At 44.6% G+C, this 25,429-nt stretch overlaps 1 protein-coding gene across 2 annotated transcripts in view; it reads right to left on the minus strand.

The window, feature by feature from the left end:
- Positions 1-25,429, minus strand: part of CDH12 (cadherin 12) — a 563,366-nt gene that overhangs the window by 62,492 nt on the left and 475,445 nt on the right. For both annotated transcript variants that reach the window (XM_063130255.1, XM_063130254.1), the window contains 2 exons: positions 11,419-11,538; positions 3,391-3,558 (listed from right to left, as the gene is read on the minus strand). In XM_063130255.1, coding sequence (XP_062986325.1) covers positions 3,391-3,558; positions 11,419-11,538 — 288 coding nt within the window. The remainder of the gene's footprint in view (positions 1-3,390; positions 3,559-11,418; positions 11,539-25,429) is intronic.

The raw sequence follows: 25,429 nt of genomic DNA on the forward strand, positions 1-25,429 counted from the left end.
TGATCCTCAGACAAATTTGTTGTATATGAGAGCATGAGTATATTTCCAAATTACTTCAGATTCCTAAAGGTGTTTCAGGTGAGCAACATCCCAACTCTCTAAAAGTAATTCAACACTTGAGAATGCCAGAGGTGAGATTTTGCTCTAGGTGAAATAAAGTGGCAACCTGAGGGCAAAAGAACAAACTATTACTTTAATACCTCAGACAGGTTTTGTGCATCCCTGAAATATTTCATCTTCCAAAACATGTGCCCAACCTGTCTAAGAAATTCCATTGAGCATTCTTTTCCCCTAGAGTCTAGTTTCAAGAATGTTATTGTTTGTACTATTCTTTCTTTGGTTTTTGAGTAATTCCATGGAAAATCCTGTCCAACTATCAAAATTCCTCAGGATTATGTTGCATTTCAATTATTGGTACAAATTTATGACCAAATGCCTATCGGAAAAGTCAGTTCAGATCCTAACATTACTGGTGTTGTTGTCCACTACAAGACAGGAAAACCTAGCTAAGTACTACCATGTAAATTTAATGTTATTACATTACAGAGGTACATATGCATCCATCTTCCCTCTTCTAATTCTATTGGTCCAGCTTGCTACTCTCCTGAAGAACAAACCATGGTATTGCTCATCTGTTCTGATGAGCATAAAGCCATCATCACAATAATGCAAATTTCTATACTGTAGCACTTGCAGTCCTGTCCTCATGGTCTATCTGCTTTGGGAGAATGAGAATTTCACTCACACTTGCACCTATCCCCAGGATATCGACTGGTGTAAACATACCCACTGTGCAGTGGTACTGCGTCAGTCATACAACACAGCAGCCACCTCACAGCCATCATGGGGCTTTCCTATGAAGGTGTGATTCAAAAAAGTTGAGGACTTACCCTGACTTTTTCACTGGAGCATCGCAAGTATAACACATCCTGCGTTGCAGGAGAGGCATCCCTGGGTGGATGGAAACCCCTGACTGGTCACCGTCTGCCCAGACAGAGGGCAGGGGCTGGGTCCAGCAAGTCAAGAAAGCACAGGGTTTCCCTAAAACTGGCAGAAACCCGGCACTGTCAAGGCAGCCCCTAGGTAATATACCTCTGGGTATGGATGAAGTTTGTCCCCGTTTGCAGAATTCTTCCAGTTCAACTGCACCAGACATTGTTGCTTATAGGATATTAGTTTTGTGAGTGAAATAGCAAACATTACCCTTCTTTCCACTAAAGTGCCTCCTCTAATTAAGCACTCCACTGTTCAGTTAAGCATTCCATTATATGACTGCCATGGGCTATGTTAATTTTTAGTTTAATAATCTTACTTCCTTGTACCAGCCTGTGCCTCACTGCATATTTTTCTTCCAAGGGTGGAAGTTGGCTTTTTTTGTGACATTTTATGTGACAGAGGTGGAAGGTTTTCAACCTTAGGAGCGAGCTGAACAGAAGACAGGCTAGAAGGATTGGCTTTTTGATGGCAAAAACATAGCCAACACAGAAGCAGAGTTATATTCAAAGCACGGACCTATAAAAATCATTCCCTCAGAAGTTTAAAGAACAAACCCCATGACATCTCTGTTGAACAAAAAACCCTGAGTGCTTGACATGTGCATTGCTAGAACTCTCTCCCTTTTGCACCTGGAAATGCCTGAGTCTATTAAGCCACTATCTCTGTTACAAAGCAATATTCAGGCTCCAGTTTAAGCAATAGCAGGAGCAGTCAAAAGCACTGCTGGAGAAAAAGCTATATGAAAACAGGCATCTGGAAAAAATGCCAGACCTCTGCCTGGATTCTCTGGAGAGTGTTGTACAGAATACCTTGAAAGCTGGTACTTAAGAGGGGGGAAGCAACCATTTGGGGTTTATGAGAGGGAATCTGATGTCACCAGAGACACAGAAAATGTTGAAAGCCGTGATATCAAAAATATATATGCTTAATTACAACCAGGTTTGAGAATCTCAGGTGTTTTAGAGCTCACCTAAAGACATTCTCATCACAGAGTTCTGCACCCCAGTGATGTGCTTCCCACACCTATTAAGATTGTTTAAAACTCACTGTTTGCAGTGGTGTCATGGGCTGTTTCTACACCTGCCTTTTCCCCCAGGATCATCCCTGGATCATTCCTGTGCATCCAAATGATGCACAGGGGATCCCGGGAGCAGGCAGGGACCATCCCTCCATTTTCCTGGGATAACTCTTAGGTGTAGAAAGGGCCATGGTGTCATGGGTTTGCTGGTGAATGCCACTAGTCTGGTTATGGAAAATACACAATGTGATGGGCCCATCTTATGCTGTGAGTTGTTCTAAACTATTTGACCAGTGGTCAGGAGACTCAATACAGGGATGTTGTCCCCATAGTAAAGTACCACCTAGAACAACTTTTAGAGGTCAATCCTAAGTAGTGTTGCCTAAGGCCAAGATCACACATAATGCTGGCATGCGCATTCCACATTCATTGGGTCATAGGAACAAACCTTGGACTCACTATTCCACATGCACATGGTAAATAGCAAGTTTAGTTTTAATCATGGCAGTCATGAAAACATGTGATCTATCTACTCCTTTCTGCAGCCAATGGATTATATAAGTGAGGGTACTTGTGCATTGGCATGATATTCATAAACTGATAAAAAGTTCTATGCATGGCGTGGACAGGGGGAATATATTATTATTATTATTATTATTATTATTATTATTATTATTATTATTAATAATATTTATTTTTAAAGTGCCATCAATTTCCATGGCGCTGTACAGAATAAAACAAGGCAATCTGCCATATGGCTTACAATCCAAAACTACCGTAATAGATAGGGGAGGGAAGGAAAAAACCAATAGGGGTAGGGGACATTAAAACTAAATATAGACTAGTATGACCACGCTACGGTTAAAAAGCTAAGCCTGAGCTTTCTCTTGCATCACACCACATGCAGAACAGCCACATCAGGATTGTGTGGGAAATGCCATTCAAGCTTTTTCAGATCCTTGATAAAACACTGACATCTCACATGTGTTTATATCTACCATACTGCAGAGTCCTGACAACATGTTCTATCCATCCTACAACAGTGTGAGCCTACAATTCTTTATTGGGCAATCCAATCTCATCTTCAAATGTGTTCTGTCTAAAAGCCCTAAGCTGCTTTTATATATCTATGTACATCTCAAATGATGGTCTTGCATCACACACCGAGTCCTCTTTGATAGTCCATTGGTGAGAGTGGGAGAATGCAATGTTAACAGCTCTCTGTTAATAAACCCCATCTCAGAATTTTGCCCCACATATCAACCAACTTGGTATCTTGCCCCCTACAGCAAAAGTCCTTTACGATATTCACCACATTGATATAATGAGCATGGCCACGTTCACTTTGAATTCTACTTATATGTGATAGAACTTACTCTTGGGAAATCTTGGTGGATTGTCATTGACGTCAGTGAGAGTGATGTTCACAGTAGTAGTTCCAGCCAAACCTCCAAGCTGTCCTCCCATGTCCTTGGCTTGAATGAGAACTTGATATTGTTCTTTGACTTCTCTGTCCATGTTTGGCAAGGCTGTTCTTATAACACCTTTTTACAAGAAACAATATATATATATATATATTTCTCTATAAAATATGTATACATTTATGAGACAATATAGATTATGAGATATAGTTTAACATGTGTCCCTGTAGCATCAGGTTATCAGTACCATTTCACATCCAACAGTGTCCACAGAAGGTGAACTTTACTCCAAAAAATTCTACACAATTAACATTTAACTATACAACCAATGTTTCTCTCCCCCCCCACCCCAACTGCCATTCCATGCTTTACAATTACTTCTGCATTCCTCTTTATTAGAACAACCAAAAAAACTGCTTGTCAACGCTGCTATAAAGGAAAAAAAAGGAAGCATGTGCAATTTTGTATTTTAAATTCACTTACATCGTAGCACCATCATGAATACAAAATGGAGTTTGCTTCTCTTGCCCTGACGCTCTCATCACCTGCCATTCTGTCGTAGGGATGGGCAAACTCACCCGCTGCCACCTCGCCCTCTGCTCACTGTACCCCTGCCGGCTGCCCACCCCAGCTCACATCAGGGCGCTAGCCTCCCAGAAGTCCATGGGTGACTGTCAGGAGGCTGCCCGCTTCCCCGATGATCCACCATTTTGCACACAAGGGTGACTTGTTGCGGAGGCAGCAGGATGGGAGCCCAGAGGGACACACCAGAGCGTTTCCCTCTCGGCTCCCATTGTGCCACTGCCACCAAGCAACCGTGCCCCTCTCTGCTGGGCATTGGCAGAGGGAATCGCAGTTACTCAGTGGGAGGTGGCAGTACAGGAACGGAACGGAGAGAGCAGTGCCATGGCGCTTCCCTATTGGCACCCATTCTGCTGCTGCCATGGCCACACAACCGTGCCTTTCTCTCCCGAGAGGGAGGCACTGATTGCACAGGATTGGAACCAAGAGCGAAGCGCCAAGCACTTCTGTCTTAATTCCTATCCTGTCGGTGGTTGACAGGTGTAGGGGGCCTTTTTCATAAAGGTCAGTTTTATGTAAATGGCAGCCATCAACAGCTTCTCCCAGGGATGAACGAAGCCGCCCAGAGAGCTTCAGCTATGGGGCGGTATATAAATGTAATAAATAAATAAATAAAATAAAAATAAATAAATAAATTGGCAAATGCTCACCCTGGATTCTTGTGTTAATGGCAGTCACCACTAATGTGGAAGGGGGAAATACACAATTTCCAGGGGCTCCAGAAATCACGCTTCTCTCCCCTGCACCAATGAGGCCTTAAGGCCCTATTAACACCAGGGTAAAGCTTTACCCTGGCATTAATAGGACCTTTAAGACCCCCATTGGCACAAGAGAGAATGCATGATTTCTGGGGCCTCGGGCAATTGCACATTTCCCCTTTCATGTTCATGGCAGCTGCCATTAATGTGAAAGGGGGAAATGTGCAATTTTCAGAGGCTCCAGAAATCATACACTTCCTCACACTGCAGGGGGAAAGGCGCGATGCTGAAAGCCAGGGCGGGTGGTTTCCGGGCACTCCCAGGGGACTCACACGCACTCACGCTTGTGTCAAGCTTGATTTACTGGGTCCACGAGGCTGGATGCGTGTGGGTGCTTCCTGCAAGGATCCAGTTGGATGCTCGTGACAACTCTAGCTCCTTCAAAACTGAATTTGGCCTGGGAACCACATGCAGCAACCATTTGCATAAGTGGTTCCTCATCCATCCATGGATATACACAAAGAGGCCTGTTGTGACGTATGGATGCTGCTAGCTATATTTAGGTGATTCTCAATTTTTATCAAAGCCCTGGACAACCATTTCTAAGCCCATGATTCTACAAAGGTAAATGATGAATCAGAGGCTGCAGATGAAGGGAAAACATGCCCCAAGAATAGTATGTATGTTGCAACTTTCACTAAATTCTGAAGTGTCCATGACAAGCTTATCCTTCTCTTTCACAAAAAGGGCCACTTTCTGCTCAGGAAAGATGTAGCTCTTTCTGTTGAAGATGTTCTATTAAATGTATCCTGGCATTTCTTCTGTCTAACCCCAAAGTGCAAGATGAAAGGCTGGGTCTGCTAGTATCTAGCTGGAAGTTTCAAGTCTACAGAACTCTTTCACACATTGCTCCATGAAAGAACTGTCTTTCACAAAGTTGACAAGCAGTAAGGAAAACAAGATCCAAACAAGCAGAAAAAGAGAGAGAGTGATGGCCAGCCAGCCAGAAGAAACAAGGGGATCATTGATTTACAGAGTGCAGTAACAGATGGGCAAGGAGATCAAAAGATCAAAGCAGCACAAGTTGGGCTTGAAGAGATGAGAAAGAAGCGTGAGAAGGTCGTCAGACACTTGGGGCTTTGCTAGACCTGCCGGGATAAGCTGGCAGGGAAGCGGGGCGACGGCACGCTACCTTTAAAGCGCGCTGCCCAGCCTCCTAGAAGGCCGACGCGTAGGGATGACGCAAGCCCTGCAGCGTCGGCCATTTTTTTGGGGGGTTAAAGGGGCCACGTGTGGCCCAAAGCCGAAGGCAAGGTAAGGGTTTTTTTTACAAAAAATTAAGGCCCCCTGCCCGCTCCATCTCCCCCCTCCCAATGCCTGATGACCACCTCCCCCTTCGCTTGCCCATCCTCCCCCCCGTGCCCGATGCGTGGCCTCCCCTCGCCCCTGTGCTGTGCCCCGCTCAGCGCTGTGGCCAGTCCGCAGCTTTTTGCGGCTACTCGCGAGTAAGCGAGTAGCCGCAAAAAGCCACGGAAATCTCTAGACGCACCAAGTGGCACCAAGATTGAATCAGTTCAGTTCTTGCTTCGATTTTTTTAGGAATTTTTAAATGGAAATTAACAAAATGCTTAATTTTTTAAAGATAAAGAGATGAAATATGGCAAGGTGATAGCTCTTAAGGAGGGTTTTAGCTCCACCAAGTTTGAATTAGATCAGTTTCTGCATTGATTTTTTAGGATTTTTTTTTTTTAAAAAAAACACCCACTCCAGCCTTCTTCAACCTGATCCCCTACAGATCTATTGGACGGACACCCCCTCCCTTGCACCCAGCCACTGAAATAAAGAGCCTGCCAAGGTTTCTCACTCACCAGCCAGCCCAGCAGCTCTTTCACACTGTGGAAATGTGGATGATTGACTTCCACGAGTCTGATCAGAAATGTGCTCTTCTCTCCCCCCCGAGAATCAGAATCCAGCCAATCAGTGTTTCCTGCTTCCCTGAACACTGTGATTGGGGGAGAACACCGCTGTGGCTATTCCAATTGGTTAGCCACAGAAGTCAATATCAAAGCTACCCCTCACCAAACTCAGAGTCTTCCAAATATGAAGATATTCAATTAACACACAGAGAGAGAGCAGGATAATTCCAGAGACTTTAGAAGCTCTGATTGGGAATGTCTCTGCTCTGATACTAATCAATGGGTTTGGAAGTGGCCAATCTCTGCTCTGGAAGATCAAGTGATACGCAGATGTCCGCAGTCATCAGATAATTCCGGGCTGGAGTGCACACCCCTATCAGACACCACTTTTCTATAACATGAATCTCCATAAATCCAGAACAATAAGAGAACAACCTGTGAGACTTTAAGCAGTAGGAATGGGAAAATCAGTGAGGCTTGAGCTTCTCAAGATTCTCCCAGTTCCATCTTGAATCTCAGTCCAACTTATTTCTATTCCCAAATGTGAGTCTTGTTTGTAGTTGTTCAAATAGGAAAAGTGCACCTTTAGGTGCACATTTTCGTAGTGTGCTCCCAAACACATACTTTCTCCTATTGACGAAAGTGTGAAAATGCTTCTTCCCCCCCCCTTTCAAAATGCACATTCCTGATGAACACATTTTGTGAACACGATTGCAAACTTGGGAATGTGCAGGTGCGCTTGCATTCAGGGGATGCAACAGGGAAAGTTTGGAAGGCAATGAACTGAACTGAAATTCTCATAACGGAGAAGGGCATAAAGTCTAAATTGTTTCTTTTCCTAATCCTAGTCGACTGACAATTAAAACAAGGAGAGTAAAGAGGAAGTGAGGCACAGCCAAGATGAAATTATCAGCTTGAGAAGACAGCAGATCATCTTGATTTTCTTCTGCCAAAACTCATCCACTAGCAGGGAAATTAATCTGCCTCAAGAGGAGGTAGAGATCTTTTTATGCTGTCTGCTTCTTTTTCCAAGTTCTAAATCGCTTTAGGCATGCTTCCCATTTTTCTTAAGCATGATCATGCCTAGATTTCATTATGCTTAAGCCCTTATGGGTTCTGTATTGCTCAATCAGAATTGTCATCTGTTAGAGAATACGTATCAGTCTGAGAAATGCTCAGCTTCATTCATTTCAATGCTATTATATGATCCTTAATGCTAAAAAGATTCTTTGCCAGTTGTGTTAAGAACAGGAGGAAATTTCCTGGCACCAAAACCACGTTAAAAAGAGGAAAGAACCCATGAATTTGGTCTGTTCTAGTGTGAAGGGGGAAAATCCTTGTCAATGTAAGAAAGAGACCTAGCAGGGCCTGAAGAAATGGAAGGAGGAAGCCCCCACACTCTATCCCTATTTATGCAAAGAGGCTTGGACAAGGCCCTCTATTCCGAGCCCGGGATACGAAATTGGAAAAACAACCAAGGGAACTGCCTACAATACAGTTCTGATTATTTTCCAGTTCCCCAGGGGTTGAGCAAGATGAAGGGGATTCCGGGACTGTCTCCTGAATATTCAGGAAATACATAGCTCAGAAATAGTTACAATTGCTCATATATGTTAACATGACGTTCATTCTAACTTATCCACAGGTGGAATCTAAAAGGCAAGCCATTGAAAGTTCCAAGTGAGACTAGACCAGCCTTTTGAGTCCACCCATTCAATCTACCCTCACCACCTTAAGAGTGTCACTCTTTAACGGGTCAACCCATAGCCTGAAGAGGTGTGCTTCTCTTCCATTGAAGCATGCTCCCTGCACCATTGGGCAGGTGCTGCAGAATGGGAGCTAACTAACCCATCAAGCTTGAGGTCCATAGGCTTATGACCACTAGCATCAGGTTCCATATCAACTCATGGTGCTGCAGGTCAAGGGATTCTGCTGGCTCATCTTTGTCTCTGAGCTTGAAGACAGTGCCACAATGAAAGGCATGGACAGGAAAGGAACAAGAAAAGGGACAGTACTCAGTCATACGGGAAAAGGTAGAGTAACACAAATTGCTCATAAAACTAGGGATGTGGACATTAGCAAAAACTGAGCTCGCTGGAATTCTCCAAATTTCATCTGGAAGCTCATTGTCCTGATTCCATATGAGATTGCGAGCTACAGTTTGGTTTTTTTTTGTAATGTGCATTTTATGTATTCTGTGCATCTTTGAAAAGTATGCCTCTTCTCCCACTGGTTAAAGCATATTTGCATGGATTTTTTCAAAAGTACACTTTATTCATGTGCATTTCTCTAAAAAGAATGCATCTGTTGAAGACATTTGTTTTGGTCTGCAAATCACATTGCAAGTTTGGGAGTGTGTGGACATTGACTGCATATTGCATCCGAGTCCATGTTTGGTCTACTTTGCCTCCAGAAGAAAGAATTTTTTTTTCAGCAGGGTGGCTGCGGTTTAAGGAGCAAGTCCCCATGAGTTTATTCTGCCCATGGCCAATGACCCTTACATTTTTACAACGTGATTTTTTTTAAAAAGAAAAAGTTCGCATCCAGCTACTCCTGCTTCTGAGAGTCCTTTGAATGTAATTAATGAAGGTGGCATGGAGAACACAAGCAGAAAAAGCAGCACACAGGATTCTGGGGAAATCTTTGTGATCTTCATCTCATCCAGAAATATTGCATAACACACAGGCAGACTGGATTTTAACACCTCTGCAATGCCAGCATGATCTAATTAAAGAAGAACATTAATAGGAGGTGATTTTTGTCCCCTGGAGCCTGGGGAGCGAGAACCATCCCCATCAAAAATAAAGACACTGATTCACATTTGTGTTACAATCTTTTGTTAAAATAGGGGATATTTGACAGAGGACATGACCTCTGGAGAGCCAGTACTGACAGTGTTATGCTGTTTCCACCCCCAGTCATTGATTAGCCAGGAAGCCAGGGCCTTTAATACTCCATCTGACATTCAAGGAGAGATTCACTGGGAAAAGAAATTCCATTTGCAGAAAGGGAGCAGGCAGGCAGTTCTTCCTGCATTGCATTCAAGGCACACAATTGGCAGCATTTAGTGTGGAACATTTTGGTTAAGTCATTGAATTATTAAATACTGAAGCAGGAATGACATTTCAGAATATAGGACGAGATATGCAATTAACTGTCCTCCTGTCCCATGAGCATTTCTGGCTGTTTATGCATCATTTTCCCCCTCTACTCACACATCCAGTGACCTCCAAACAACAGTCTGACATTAATGTCCAGGGCCCATCCTCCAATCCAGCCACCTGCCAAAAGCAAGCAGCTTGGGGGGGGGGGGGGGAGAGAAGGGCAGGTTTCCCACCGAAACCAATGTTCATTAAAAAGGCCAGTTTATTCCAGCTTAAAACCCAATTCCGCATGTTATCCTAGCGGCACAGGACATGCTCAAAAGGCCCTGGCTAACATCAATGTGTTTTGCACGGTTCAGAATACAACCCAATTGCTACCGATTAGAAATCTGGCTCAAGACAAGATTATATTATGCCAGAGTTATTTTAAACACTTTGGGTGCAAATGCAATTGGTATGACAAGCAACATAAACAGCAGCATCACAAGATGAATCTTTTTTTAAAAAGTGGAATTAAGTCTACTTCAAATTTCAGGTGGAGAATTATATGTTTAAGTGCTCCCTCCTATAAAACAATGCAGAAAAGCTACCATATTAAGGAGACAGATAAGGCACCATCTTCCCTAACAGGCTAGTTTTCTATGTCCAGGGACAGGGCTCTCTCTCATATATATATATATATATATATATATATATATATATATATACATACTTCCTTCAGGTGTTATTAAATCCTATGCATGGAAGGGATAAGCGGGGCACACACTCCCCCTGCCATCCCTGAACCCTCTGTGGTGACAGGAAAAATCTAATTGCACATAGGATTGCACATAGTTACAGTACTCCATGTGACTGGATTTAGAAAACCCAAATAGAACTAGGGTTGCTAATTGCATGGGCCACTGCCACCACACCCAGCTGAACATGATTGCAGCTTTCCTTAGGATTTCTTAGGCTGTATAGAGAACTTTTTAAAATGATTTCGTCCGCCCTCTCATCTTCTGGATGTGGTACAATTCAGCTAAGGAGGTATGAGAAATTTGTCTCAATTTGTTTTAGAATTTATCCAGTTCGCCCCTCCCAGATTCGAATGTGGACTCAAATGCATTCTGTGTCTGCACATGGGCCATTCTGCTACGCCTGGCACAGCCTGGGCATGGGGAAGCATTTGCGAGTGGGGGAAGAATGGAGACGTGCCCTCTCGCTATTTGCAGAGCAGGTGGCGCCATGCTGGCCTATAAATAGGCTCTTACCTCCCCCAGTTTCCTATAAAAAAAACCAGGTGGGAAACTGAGCTTGCCCAACTTGGCATGTGTCAAATCGAGCCATCTCAGGGATCTGTGAACTGGCATTCAGGGGGCCAAGCAGACCAAAAAAACCCCCCCAAAAAACCCCACTGAGCTCCACCCTCAATCCTGACTTCACTAGTGCCTGTATGGTTATTCAGTAGACCTTAATTTCATCTAGGTAGGCAATTCTTATGTTCTCCAAATTCAGAAAAGGCCACACTTATACTATGCCAAAGGGAGGCATGTGCTGCTTTTCCATGTGCAAGCATTGCACTCATAATGTTGCTGTTCCTTCCTCTGCAATTAGATAAAGACTGTCCAGGTGGGCATCTAATCCGTTTTGATACTTGAAATGGAGGAGCAATAACATTCCCACTGACAAAATGTTAATTACCTGTCTTGGGATCAATAGAGAAATATGGCTGTCCCTGCAGAATACTGTACACCACTCTGGCACTGTTTCCGTATGTTGGGTCATCAGCATCTGTTGCTTTGACCTGCAGCACATATGCCCCTAAGAGAAGAATAGAACACACACATATATATATAAATCCAGTTTAAGTAAGTAAATAAAATATTAGATGGCTTCACTCCAGTGGATCTAGTTTTTGGGATGCATTAAGTTTTATGCATTATATTCATATCCTGCCTTTCTTTTTTGATCAACAACCCTAAGAAGGTAAACATGAGTTTTAATAAAAGTACTCAAAGACTCTCTGGGGGCCTTGCTAGACCTGCCGGATAAGCCGGCAGGGAGGAGGGGTGACGGCGCTCTAGAGTTAGCACGCGCCATCGCCGGCTTCTAGACAGACGACGTGACGGGGCATCAGCCATTTTTTTTTAAAGGGACCATGTGCGCCGGAGAGCCGCTGAACAAGGTAAGTGGTTTTTTTTAAAAAAAAAATTAAGCCCCCCCCGCTCCCCCTGCCCCTGATCCCCCCAAAATTCCTGACCCACCCTGCCCGCTCGGCCGTCCTCCCCCCATTCCCCATCCCCCATGCCCTGTCCCTGGCTGTCCTTCCCTCGCCCCCATCCGCCATCCCTGGCTGTCCTTCCCTCACCCCCATCCCCTGTCCCTGGCTGTCCTTCCCTTGCCCCCATCCGCCATCCCTGGCTGTCCTTCCCTGACTCCCCCTCTCCTGCCGGGTCCGGCCTTCCCCCCCGCCCCTCTCCCCCCCGGGATCCCCCCCGGCCTGATGGGCACAGCACTCGTATGAGCGCTGTGCCCAGTCCGTGGCTTTCCCCGGCTACTCGCAAGTAAGCGAGCAGCCGCAAAAAGCCATGGACCCTGCTGGACGTTAAAGCCGGGCCATAAGTGAATTCGCTTATGCCAGCTTAAGGCAGGTTTCAGTGCAGCCTGACCCCGGCTTCCCCTGTGTGTCATCTGGATGCACAGGAAGAAAACCAGGCCTCACACCGCGCTAACGCCTGGTCTAGCAAGGCCCTGGGTCTCTTCCTCTCTCTGTTAAATTGCAGAACAGCTGCCTACTGATGGATGTGAGAGGAGAGGGGGCATACAGGCCAATAGAAGGGATCTTACTGCCTCTCTTTCATCTGGTACATCTGCTACAGCAGCTCTTCTCAACTTGGCACCCACTAAATATCTTGGACTATAATAATTCCTAGAATCCTCCCACCTGCTATGGATGTGTTGAGGAACCCAGATGAAGCAAACACAAGCAGAAGTTCCTTTCAAACCTCCCCTCTCAACATGGGAATGTGGCAGACTAAATAGACTGAGATGGGGGCGTGGATGTTGCACCCACAGCCACACCCCTCCCCACCATTAGCTGGCATATAAGCCAGTGGAATACCTGCATGGGGCTTATGCCAATCAAGAAAAAAGAAATCATGGAAAACCAACAAAACAAATAAGCAACACAACAATAAATAAATAAATAAACCATCATGCCCAATGTTGTCACTTTCCCCCCACCCAGCAGAATCACCATACCTTTAAAACACAGGTGGGGAACTTCTTTTGATCTAGGGGCATATTGGCCCTCCCAGACTGATTTGATGGGCCAGAAGAGAGGGGGAACCAGAGCCCACGCCCAAAGCCCTTCCATTGACATTCCCCCACACCCACATTTTTTCCTTTCTCTGCGCAAAAAGAGGCACAAACGTCCATGCCTCTCTCTGCACATATAAAAAGTAGTGCTGTGCCAAAAAAACAAACAAACAATTATTACATTTTCAGCATTTTGTAGAGGGTGGGTGAAAAAAAATTGAAAATTGGTGAAAGAGATTGTGAAAAGGGTGAATTTCAGAGAACTTTCTCTTTGCGGACGAGGATAGAGTTTCTACATACCGGAGGATATTCATCCAACAAATAGGTTTATTTTGTGTACAGCAACACAAAAAAGAAAAATAAGCTCCCAGTTCAGTAGGGGATTTTTCATGTTAGTGCAATCCTATCATGCACAGCACAGAAATAACTCAGCCGGTGCTTGGAGATGCTGTTCTTCCAAGCACCTGGTAAGTTCCTTTGTGCACCATGAACTGAAAGGGGGAATCAGCTAGTTCTAGGAGGAGCCTCCCCTCCAAGCACTGCCTGAGTCCTTTTTATTAATGCTGTGCCAAACCCTGCCCCATATTTTCAGGAACTTCTTTCTCTCCCTGCGGAAGAGACATTGTTTTTTCTGCCTCTTTCACAGGGAAGGAGAGAATTTTGAAGAATTTTCTCCTTGGGGAGGAGGACAGCATTTCCACAAAAGTTTTAAAAGTGTAGCAGGTTGTTTAGGGATCTTCTTTCTATTTTTTTTTTTAAAAAAAACACCCCCGGCACTAAGCCAGAAAGCCAGGCTGTGTTCAGAAGACATCTTAAATCATGGCTTTAACCACGGTGAATAAGACTTTTTGCTTTATTCACCATGGTTAAAGCTGTGGTTTAAGGTGTCTTCTGAACGGGGCCACTTTCTCCAATAGGCATTCATGAAGAATGAAGTTTCACCTGCCCAGACAGAACAATATTTTTTGTACTGGCATTAAACAGCCCTGATGCATAAACAACATGTATTTCTCACTGAATAACGTTTCTCACAGGATCTACCTATGTTTTCAGTCACTTTTTTTCCAAAGGAAAACACACAAATATTTTGTCCAGTCTGCTTTCCAAGTGTACCATCTGGATCTTGCAAAATCACAGCTGTTTACAGTCATGCTATTACAGGAAACTTCGCTTCCCATGCTTACTAACCAGGCGTAAAAGAAAGAGGCATTTGTGATGTCACAGCACAGCCCCTTCTGGCTGCTCCCTGTTTGGGAGTGCTTAGCCAAAGTAGAACTTTCAGCCCGGATTTTCAGCTGTGTTTGAGTAGATTTCAGCAAAAAGAAAGAAAGGAAATGCCAGGTGAATTGTAATTAGGGACGTTGGGGCAATCTAATTAGTGGGTAGAGCTTGATGAGCTTTTCTTGGTTTCAGCCTATTTTCCTCTGTAGAGCTTGAGTCAGTCTACAATGAGTTGGGCTGTTCACAGATTCTCTCTCTCTCTCTCTGTATGTGTGTTTAATTTGTGAAAATTATGGTTGTATTTTGCATTATTTGTGCAAATTTGTGAAAAATTTTGACTGCAGATTGTGCAAATTATGCAAGTCTCAGTCGCAGTTTGTGCACTTTTGAGCTAATTCCATAGTAAATCTCTATTTGCGCAAATTACAGCTCACCACATAAAAGAAGAAAAATGTTCCTGGAGTTCCAGAAGAAAGTCACAGCTTGGCCTACAAATGCAAATCCACTTGGGTGCATCACGGAATTCCATCAAGCCAAAAGAGAAACTGATTTCCCAGTGACAGACATCCCTAATTAAAGTTGCTTTCTGGAGAGTATTGAATTTTTCTACTTAAAAGAAGAAATCCCTCTTCAACTCCATAGGTTGCCACCAACTTCACACACCCTTTCCCCTCCTATGCCCCTCCACATCTTTGGCTGGGTGGACATTGTTGGATACTTGAGAGGAGATATCCAGGGCATGATGATAAACCTTCCCAACTGTACTTTAGAAAGCCTCTGTGAGATACGGTTACAGAGAGATAAAGTAACTGATCCAAAGTCATTCAGGAAGCTTCCCAGCTGAGCAGGTATTTGTACCCAGTCCTAACCTATCCACTACATCACACTGCTAACAGATGGAGGGGGTCCAGTGCTGCATAGGGTGACCATATGAAAAGGAGGACAGGGCTCCTGTATCTTTAACAGTTGCATAGAAAAGGGAATTTCTGCAGGTGTCCTTTGTAGGGATGTGCTCCGCTCCGATTAGGAGCGTAGAAGCAGTAGCGGATTGGCCTGCTCCGCCTTACCCAGAGGCGGAGTAGGAGCGGACCGTGGACCCCTAGAAGCAAGGCGAAGAGAAGCGACCATTTTTCGGAGCTCCGAGTTCAGGCGGAGCGCTCCGGTCGCCATCTTGAAAACATTTCGCCATAGGATTGCATTGCGGCAAATAATCGCGCATAACTAGGTTGTTTTTGAAGCTATCGCTCTGGAAATTCTTGTGCTCAGAGAGTCGTGGATGGGGGTCATTTTGAGACCACTCTCACCTCTCTGCGCTGTCCGGGTCGCGTGCTATATTTTTTTGAAAATCGGGTCAACCGCGCGGTTCAAACGGCGTTTCGGCTTTTCGCCCATAGGATTGCATTGCGGAAAAGAATTGGGGATAACTGGGGGGGGGGTTAAGCTATCATTCTGAAAATTCTTGTGCACAGAGAGTCGTGGATGGGGGTCATTTTGAGACTACTCTCAACTTTCTGCGTGCTGTGGTTCACGTGCAATATTTTGTTAAAAATCGGGGTTTGGGGTTTTTTTTATTTATTTTTTTATTTTTTTGGAAGCGATGACAGGCACATTCAACTCCCAATCCTGATGAGAATTGATCTCCTCAGAAAGCATCCTCCTCCAATCCCAGCGTTGGAGGGGGGACTAAGGCAGACCCACCCTGAGAACTTTCTGTTTTGTGTCTCTTTGTGGGTTGGCGTTCGTGGAGGGAACACTTACTTAGTTAGTGCTCCTGCTTTGGACTTTGGAGATAGATTAGGATAGGTTTAGTTTGGCGCGTGTGTGTGTTTGTTTGCTTCTTTCTGACTTATAGCTTAGTTTGCCCTGTGTTTTCCCCTTACTTTGATTTAATATAAACTTTATTTTTGAATTTTGGAGTGTGTGTTTGGGTTGGTTGGGTTGGTTGCCCCCCCTTCCCTGTATTAAAGCCTGACTGTTCTGCTTTTGTGAAAGCTTTCTTTTGAAAGCATACACACACTTTTTGTCCCATTTCCCTACATTTATATTCTTAAACATATTTTATTATATTCTTTTACATAGTCTATTAGTATATATTCTCATACATATTATATTAGTAGTATTCATATTTTGTTCTTCTTATAGTAGTGGTTGGTTCTTTCCCCCCCTCCCCTCTCTTAAATCCTGATTGTGTTTCCTTCTATCTTCTATATACCAAAATATACCAAAAAAAATTGATTCTCTTTTTCTTCTCTGTGTAACTTGGACGGAGTGGGCTGCTTTTGTGCAGCCACAGATTGAGCATTTTGGGGAAAGCATACACACACTTCTTCTCCCATTTCCCTACATTTATTAGTAATATTCTTAAACATATTATTATATTCTTTTAGATATTCTTAGTAGTACATATATATTAGTATATTCTCATACATATTAGTAGTAGTAAAATATTTTATTCTTCTTGTCCCATTTCCCTACATTTAAACATATTATATTCTTCTTATACATATTCTTAGTAGTACCTTATACATAGTATTAGTAGTATTAATATTTTGTTATTCATCATGAAAAGAGGAAGCAGGCGTGCTGAAAGCAGCAAGGCTCAGGCTGCCAGCAGTAAGCAGGCTTCCTCTCCTCCTGTGAAACTCAAACGGGCAACTCCTTGGCTGACTGCTCCAAAACAGAAGCAGGACAAGCAGCAGGCAGAGCCACTCTCTTCTGCAACTTGTGCCCGGCGTTCTCTTTTTGAGGGTGGGAATGGGAAAAGTGCCCGTTTGCAAGAGGCACGTGGCAGCAGTGCCATTAGAGGAGGAGGAGTATCCCCAACTCCTTCATTCTCCTTTCAGCCCACGAGCCCGCTGATGGACCTAGACGAGGTCCTCAGCACAGTGGAGGGGGGGGGGGAGGAGGAGGAGGCGGTGGGCCTCCAGGATGTGGGGGCTGAGGAGGAGCAGCAGCAGGCCGAGGCTCTCTCCCCAGTCTCATCCCACACCCCTGTTTCTGTGGCAACACCAGAGAGCTCAGGCGGGCAATTGGTGGTGTCACCACGGAAACGAAAGACAAGCATCGTGTGGGACCACTTTGAGTTGGGAGCGGATCCCCGCTTTGCTGTCTGTCGCCACTGCAAACTCAGCCTAAGCAGGGGTTCATCGACAGGGCATTATGGAACCAGCAGCATGAAGATGCATCTTCATAGGCAGCACCAGGCAATCTTGCTGGGGAAAGAGGCGGGCAAGGCGACTGGTTCCAGGGGAAAGCCGAAGGCTGCTGCTGGCACTGCCACTCTAAGCTCTCCATCTCCCATCCCCACAAGGGTTAGGCAGGCAACCCTGCAGGACATGGGGTGGGGGAAGTATTGACCCACAAGATGGCGTTTTCCAATGCCCACCCAGGGTGCTACTGTGGTGGGGCATCTGCCGGGACTGACTCCTCCCCAATACTAGATCTATGACATGTCACTCTGCCTGCCCCTCTGCTAGCCTGTCCTCCTCGGTGACCGACTCGCTGGGATGGTTTGCGTTTGCAATGCGTGACTAACTGCAATGCTGGCTTAGAAACCAGCCATCACTTCCTTGTGCCCCCAGAAATGCCCGCAGCCTGCCTGCCTGCCTGCCCGCCTGCCCGCCTCCCCCGGGGTGCTGCTATGGTGGGGCATCTGCCAGGACTGACTCCTCGCCTACTCTGCCTGCCTCTCTGCCCGCCTGGTGCCTGGTTTGCTCCAATCGTCCTCCTCTGTGCCCCTCAAGGCGTAACTGCTGGCTTAGAAAGAAAGAACCAGCCATCTTTGCCTCACTTGCTCCTTGCGCCCGCTTACGGGTTGGTTTGCTATGCGTTAGTGCTCAAGCCATCCTTGCGGCACTACAATGCATGCTGCCTGCCTGCCTGCCTGCCTGCTTTCCCTCCCTTCTCCCCTTCCCGCCTTGCAGGGATGGTGGATGTGTCTTGCTTTGACTCAGGGGAGAAGTCCTTCCTGCGCTCACTTAGACTTTATCAAGTTCAATAATCCCTTTTTCAAATGTGCAAGAAGATTTAGGGTTATCTCGTGGCATGTTGGGATTGCCTTGGAACTGGCCCCATTGAGCTGTCTGCAATTGCAACTTTAAATCCCTGACATACTGGAGTGTCCGAATTTCAAAACTTCCCCTAACATCAGGGGATGATGGGATTGCCTTGAAACTTGGTGTCCATGGGGACACATGGGTAAGCTGTCATGGGACCAAAGGATAGGTTTCTAATGTGCAAATTGACGTAGTTGTAGAATGGGACTTGATTTGGGGTGAGTTAAAGTTTAAGCCGCGCCAAAAATCAGGGGATGATGGGATTGCCTTGAGTCTGGGCGTCCATCTGGACACATGGATAAGCTATCATGGTGCCGAGTTTGAGGTTTCTAACATGCAAATTGACGGAGCTATCCCAAGGGGTGTGAATGGGGTGCCCGATTTTCATAAATTCCCCCAAAATCAGGGGATGATGGGATTGCCTTGAAACTTGGCGTCCATGTGGACACGTGGATAAGCTATCATGGTGCCGACTTTGAGGTTTCAAACATGCAAATTGACGTAGTTGTAGAATGGGACAATTTGGGGTGAGTTAAGCCATGCCAAAAATCAGGGGATGATGGGATTGCCTTGAAACTTGGCGTGCATGTGGACACGTGGATAAGCTATCATGGTGCTGAGTTTGAGGTTTCTAACGTGCAAATTGAAGGAGCTATCTAAAGGGGTGTGAATTAGGGTTATGGGTGGTGCGTTAGAGGGTAGAGCCGCGCCAAAAATCAGGGGATGATGGGATTTGCTTGCAACTTGGCGTGCATGTGGACACATGGATAAGCTATCATGGTGCCGAGTTTGAGGTTTCTAACATGCAAATTGACGGAGCTATCCCAAGGGGTGTGAATGGGGTGCCCGATTTTCAAAAATTCGCCAAAAATCAGGGGATTATGGGATTGCCTTGAAACTTGGCGTGTGTGTGTATACGCCCATGAGGTGTCATGGTGCCAAACATGAGGTTTCTAACTTCAACGGAAAAAAAGTTGTTTACTTTTTTAGCTTTCAATGCAACCCTATGGGGGGGATAAAACGGAGCTCCGGATCCGGATCCGGAGCTCCGAGCGGAGCGGAGCGGAAGTGGGCGGAGCGGGGGCGGAGCGGAGCGACCCGCTCCGGAAAATGGCGGATCTGCAAGTGAAGCGGAGCGGGGGGTCCGTGCACACCCCTAGTCCTTTGTATATATGGAGAACCTGGTGAAATTCCCTCTTCATCACAACAGTTAAAGCTACAGGTGCCCTGCCCTGTTTTAAACCTGGTCACTCTAGTATAGCTCCTGCAGCTTTAACTGTTGTGATGAAGAGGGAATTTCACCAGGTTCTCCTTATATACAAATGATAGCTGCTGAAATTCCCTTTTCAATACCACCATTAAAGTTAAAAGAGCCCTGTCCTCCTTTTCATATGGTCACTCTAGTGCTGCATATATCCTATAAGTCCCTTCTGGTGCTTTGTCTGTGACAAGAGAAGTTCATGCTCTGGAACACAGTGTGCACAAACACTTCTAACATTTATGAGCTGTGCAATGGTATAAAATCGGTGTGTGTGTGTGTGTCTTACTTTCATATAGTTGCTCTAAAAACGTAACACTTGCAATGGTCATATTGCCAAATATAGCAGCCTGTCATGTAAAAAGTGCAGCCCATCCACATTTCTCTATTCCAGCAAAATCAATCAACATTCATCTGCCTCATTCTCACACTTTTTTTGTTTTGTTTTTTGTTGCTGTTTTCTTGAAAGAACTGCACAGGAGATTTAGGATTTGCTGTATTGCAATTCAGATCAGGAAGGCCTGAGAGACTCTGAATGCATTTTCCTGACCTGTCACTGGCAGTTTTAGCAAAGCTTACTGCTGTGAAAGTATATGGAACATCTGTAAAAAGAGAGATGCTGGCACTTCCTATCATATATATATATATATATATATATATATATATATATATATATACATGGGAGTGGGAAAAATCACCCACAGCGTATCGTGAAGGAGCTGATTCCTACATGAATAATGTGAGGAAGAAATATTTGTCCTAGAGAGGATATTTCTTCTAACTTGCTGTATCTGTGCCTGGACTGCCCCTGATAATAATATAACCTTGCTGGCTCCATCAATATCTTGGATGCTGGAGACAGAGAGACATACCCGTCTCCCACTATGCACTCCTGAAAATATTCTCTTTTTCTTGTTTTCTGCTGCCAGATGTAACAGTGTTCACATAAACAGTGCGGCCATCCCTCATTATAAAGGATGAAGAATGCCAGGTCAGGCTATTACATATACTTGTCCTATACAAGCTAAAGAAAAATACTAGAGAGAGAAGGGGGAAAAGAGATCCCGGTTTTGCACAGGATCATCAAGCACTGAAATGGATATCTGAAGCAAAAAAAATACCACACGTTTTTGAATATCACATCATCAGTCAGGGTTATGAATAAGACATTTTGAAGCAAAAAACAATGAATCTACATTAGACATGTGGCCATCTCCTAATCGTTTCCATTTTCAAATATCAAGTCTTATAACTGTCAAATGTTAAATTCTAATTACTATTGCATGTTATCTAAAATGTCATAAAATTCACACACACACGCACACACACACACACACACACACACCATTGCCACTCTGAGATACTAGTTAATCTTAATACATACTAATGCATGCAAACCATCAGAGATGTTCAAATATGATATATCATTTGTTTTTTTAAAAAATGTTAAGCTACTTTCTAGGAAATCTGGGTTCTGTAGAGGCTAATTGTGTTTTTTTCCTGGCTTTTCTTTTTTTTTTAATAAAACCACCAAAAAGACCCATTGCACCTGATTATTGATTTTGCTCTGCAATGCACATCCAATAGTCAGAGGATATCCAGATAACTGGAGATTATCCAGAGAATATTTGGTGACAGTCGTACAAAAGGGATCAGATTCAATCCCCAACATTACTAGATAGGGCTAAGAAAGACCCCTTTCTGAAACTATGGAAAGCGCTTGCTAGTTAGTTTAGACCTAGATGGACCAATTATCTGATTCAGCATCAGGTAGCTTCCTAGAGTAGCCAACTGGTCAGGAAAAAAAGCATACACACACTTAGCTTGACCTGCTTCTGTTCCTTTAATGGAGGTTGTACATGTGTTCAAACATGGGTAACCCTTACCAGTCATAATTCAACCTTCTTTACTGAGAAATTCTAAATCAGTGGATCACGACGATGTCAACCTTTATCATGACGAGTGATCTGACACATTATAAGGGGGTTTCTTCCTATATTTCCTAATATTCAGCATCACAAAGGAACATTTTAAAGAGAAAATTCAATTAATCTCTGCTGAACTTCATGTGCAATCCTATGGAAGTCTATTCAGAAGTAGGTCCCACCGCTTTTAATGGGACTTACTTCCAGGTAAGTGTGTGTATAGTATTTAAACCTTAGTCTAGTCCCTAATGTTATTATATCAAACCCTATTTGATATGTTTTCTTCACCCACTCTCAGTTCAAAACCCGTTTTGCCAAGCTGTGGCCTTTGGGCACATTTAAACTACGAAGAAAATCTGGGTTTTTTTGGAATTGGTATAATTATTATTATTATTTATTTATATAGCACCATCGATGTACATGGTGCTGTACAGATAACACAGTAAATAGCAAGACCCTGCCGCATAGGCTTACAATGGCTACCATGATTCAGATACACATTTATTTATACTACTGACTGTACTTTTGAACAATGAAGAAAATTGGTGCATGTGATGCTTAATCATAAATCAGATCTGCAGTACTGTAAGTGTATTTACATGAGGAACACAATGATCAGTTCAGATTAAGTGTTGTGTGTGTGTGTGTGTGTGTGTGTGTGTGTGTGTGTGGAAACCAAAGTACTCCACTAATTTTAGCATCCCTCAACATTCTTCAGATGATTTTTCAAAGAAGGAACCTCTAAGTTTGCCTTGAAATGTACCTTTTGGTGTAATTTGGTGTCCCCTTGTGTTTTACTTTTTATTGCTATTTATCTAGGATGTAGATGTGGTTCGGACTTTGGATGGTAAGTGGTTAATTCTGTTGAGAGAAGGAGGGAGTGCATGGAATATTGGAGTGGATGCTGATTGGCTGTAGAATTCAAATGTGTGACAGTTAGCAGTTAGAAGCAGTTGAGTGTTGTGTGTGTAGAGTTGACAGAGGGCTCATCTACACCAAGCAGGATATTCTACTATGAAAGTGGAATATAAAAGGCAGGAGCCACACTACTGCTTTATAGCGGTATTGAAGTGCACTGACAACAGTTGGGGCCCATGACACATCTACACCAAGCAGGATATAACACTATGAAAGTGGTATGAAAGTGGTATATGGTATGTGTCATGAGCCCCAACAGTTGTCAGTGCACTTCAGTACCACTATAAAGCAGTAGTGAAGATCCTGCAGTGCACTTCAATACCGCTGTAAAGCAGTAGTGTGGCTCCTGCCTTTTATATACTGCTTTCATAGTGGAATATCCTTCTTGGTGTAGATGAGCCCAGAGTGAGAGAGTCTGGGTTTGTCTGCTGAAAGGGTTTAGATAAGAGTAGGATCAACATTTTATTGTTTTGGGAAAAGAGGGAACAGGAAGAGATATATCTGTCTAGTGGGTAGAGTAGGCAAGGATATATGAGATATACTGTCTTATAACAAAGAAGTATTGCAACACAAGATTAATAAACTGCATAAACTTACATATTGTTAAATAAAAGTTACTTTGTTTCATAAACTGGATTGGATTCTAAAAGTACCTGAGCTAAGGTACTAGGTTATATGGTGGCAGTGGTGAAGTAAAAGGGTGAATAGAGTGCTGGGCTGGTAACTGTGGGGGCAGGAAGAGACAGTGAAACACAGAACCAGTGAGCAGCAGTATGCCGACTGGGTCCATGGTTGGGATCCTTTAATGGAGAAAAATAAAAAGGACACACAAAGGGAGCGATTGTGACACCCCCTAACAGGAACTCTCCTGAGATAGTCTGGTAGCAAATCTACCCTGCCTCCCGCCACCATACACAGACAGGGCTGGTGCCAGACTATTTTGCACCCTAGGCCCCCCAATTGCACAGAAGTCCAAACGTGTGCACCGAGTGGAGAGCTGGGACTGGCTCACTTCGATTTGGGACCAAGCCATCTGGAATTCACCGGGACTTACTTCCGTGCGAACGCAACCCGCTATGCAGCCTGGAGTCCCAATCCCCTCCGCACGTTTACTCGGGAGTATAAGGCTTCCGTATAAGGAGGCATTGGTGAATAGGGCTGCACTGGTGCCTCCCGGTGCAAAGCTTTCTCGCATGCAAGTCCCATTGATCCACAAGTGCAGGATCGGGAAGCAGGAGAGTTTGCCTTATGAGGAGTCCACAAGTCCCTAGCTTTCCTGGGGGAAGGGAGAGGGAGTCCCGCTTGCCCGCCTTCCTGGACATCGCGGCCTGTTTGAGGAGAGAGGTGAGGCGACCTGGTGCCCTTTCCTTAGGAGTAAGGCAGAGGCTGGCTTGGGCCAGGGTCGAGCTTGCCACGTGCTTTTTCTTCTTCTTCTGGCTGTGGCCTCCCGGTTCTGGGAGGGTGGCTTCCGGGTGGCTAGAGCGGCTCTGGGAGGGCGGCTTCCGGGCGGAAGTCCGAACGTGGAGCCCCCCCCCCCCAGCGTCCTGTCCCTGGTTTCGCTTCGGCTGGGTGGGCGCGGGTCGCCATCTCGTCCACGCAGGCCCAGCTGAATCCTCGGGCTGGCCCAGGCCAGCTCACAGCCAACAACGCACATGAGTGCTGCGGCACCTGGCGCCCCTCTTAGCTTGGTGCTCTAGGCGGTCGCCTGAGTGGCCTCTATGGTAGCACCGGCCCTGTACAAAGATGAACTCTCATGATTTACAGTTTTTGAAAAATGTGAGGCACCCACTTTAAATGTAAAGAAAAGAAAACTGCATATTATGTACCTCTAGGGCCAGATCTACACCAAGCAGGATATAACAATTTGAAAACCATTTGAAAATGGTATATGAAATGTGTCCTGGGCTTCAACAGTTGTCAAAACTGCTACAAACCATTATAAAGCAGTAGTGTAGATCTTAGCCTAGATAGTGTGAAGGGTAAATCATGATGGAATCGCTTTCTAGCTGTCATCTCATTACTTCCTGGAGAGAGATGCCACTGTGTAATAGCTCGATTGCATCACAAATCATTAAGATTTTGTTCTTCTTCCTTTCCATATATACAAGGTTTTCATTTTAGCTTTGTTTGTTATTTTGCTGGGGTGGGTGTATAATCCACACACAAAAAACCCAGGGTTGCCTACTTAGATAATTTCTAAAAACAGCAACCAATCACTCACGTTGCACTTTTCTGCCATGACCAATGAAATCTAACTTAATTCTAAAAAAAATGGGGGGGTGGGAGAAACATGCCAACCTGAAGAGGTTCCGGAATAAGAAACTGCACGCTCCCTTTGCATAGAATCATAGAATAGTAGAGTTGGAAGGGGCCTATAAGGACATCAAGTCCAACCCTCCACTCAATGTAGGAATCCACCCTAAAGCATACCTGACAGATGGTTGTCCAGCTGCCTCTTGAAGGCCTCTAGTGTTGGAGAGCCCACAACCTCTCTAGGTAACTGGTTCCATTGTCGTACTGCTCTAACAGTCAAGAAGTTTTTTCTGATGTCCAGCCGGAATCTGGCTTCCTGTAACTTGAGCCCATTATTCCATGTCCCACACTATGGGATGATTGAGCAGAGATCCTGGCCCTCCTCTGTGTGACAACCTTTTAAGTATTTGAAGAGTGCAATTGATGGCCCCAGGGAGAGATTTCACCTCTCTGATAAATGTAATGTGCCAAGGGTTAAAAGGTGGATTCTCTGCCAAAGGGTGGCTACAGGTGGCTATATGCCAGATTTGCATTCCTTAATGGTGGACATCATGTCCTAACAGACAAAGGGAAAAACTTTCGACCAATAGAGCACTGAATGTAACCTATGACGCATTGAGATTCTGCACCTTAACTTGAAAATTGAATGTAAATTAACTTGCTAATCCAGAACGGACCAATAGAAAGGTTATAAAGAGACTAACACCCTCTTGTAGTCAGGGCCTATATATACTGTGAGATTCCTTTGTTCTGTGCGCCTCCAT

The sequence above is a fragment of the Elgaria multicarinata genome, chromosome 7 (assembly GCF_023053635.1).
Source record: "Elgaria multicarinata webbii isolate HBS135686 ecotype San Diego chromosome 7, rElgMul1.1.pri, whole genome shotgun sequence".
Classification (NCBI taxonomy): Eukaryota; Metazoa; Chordata; class Lepidosauria; order Squamata; family Anguidae; genus Elgaria; species Elgaria multicarinata.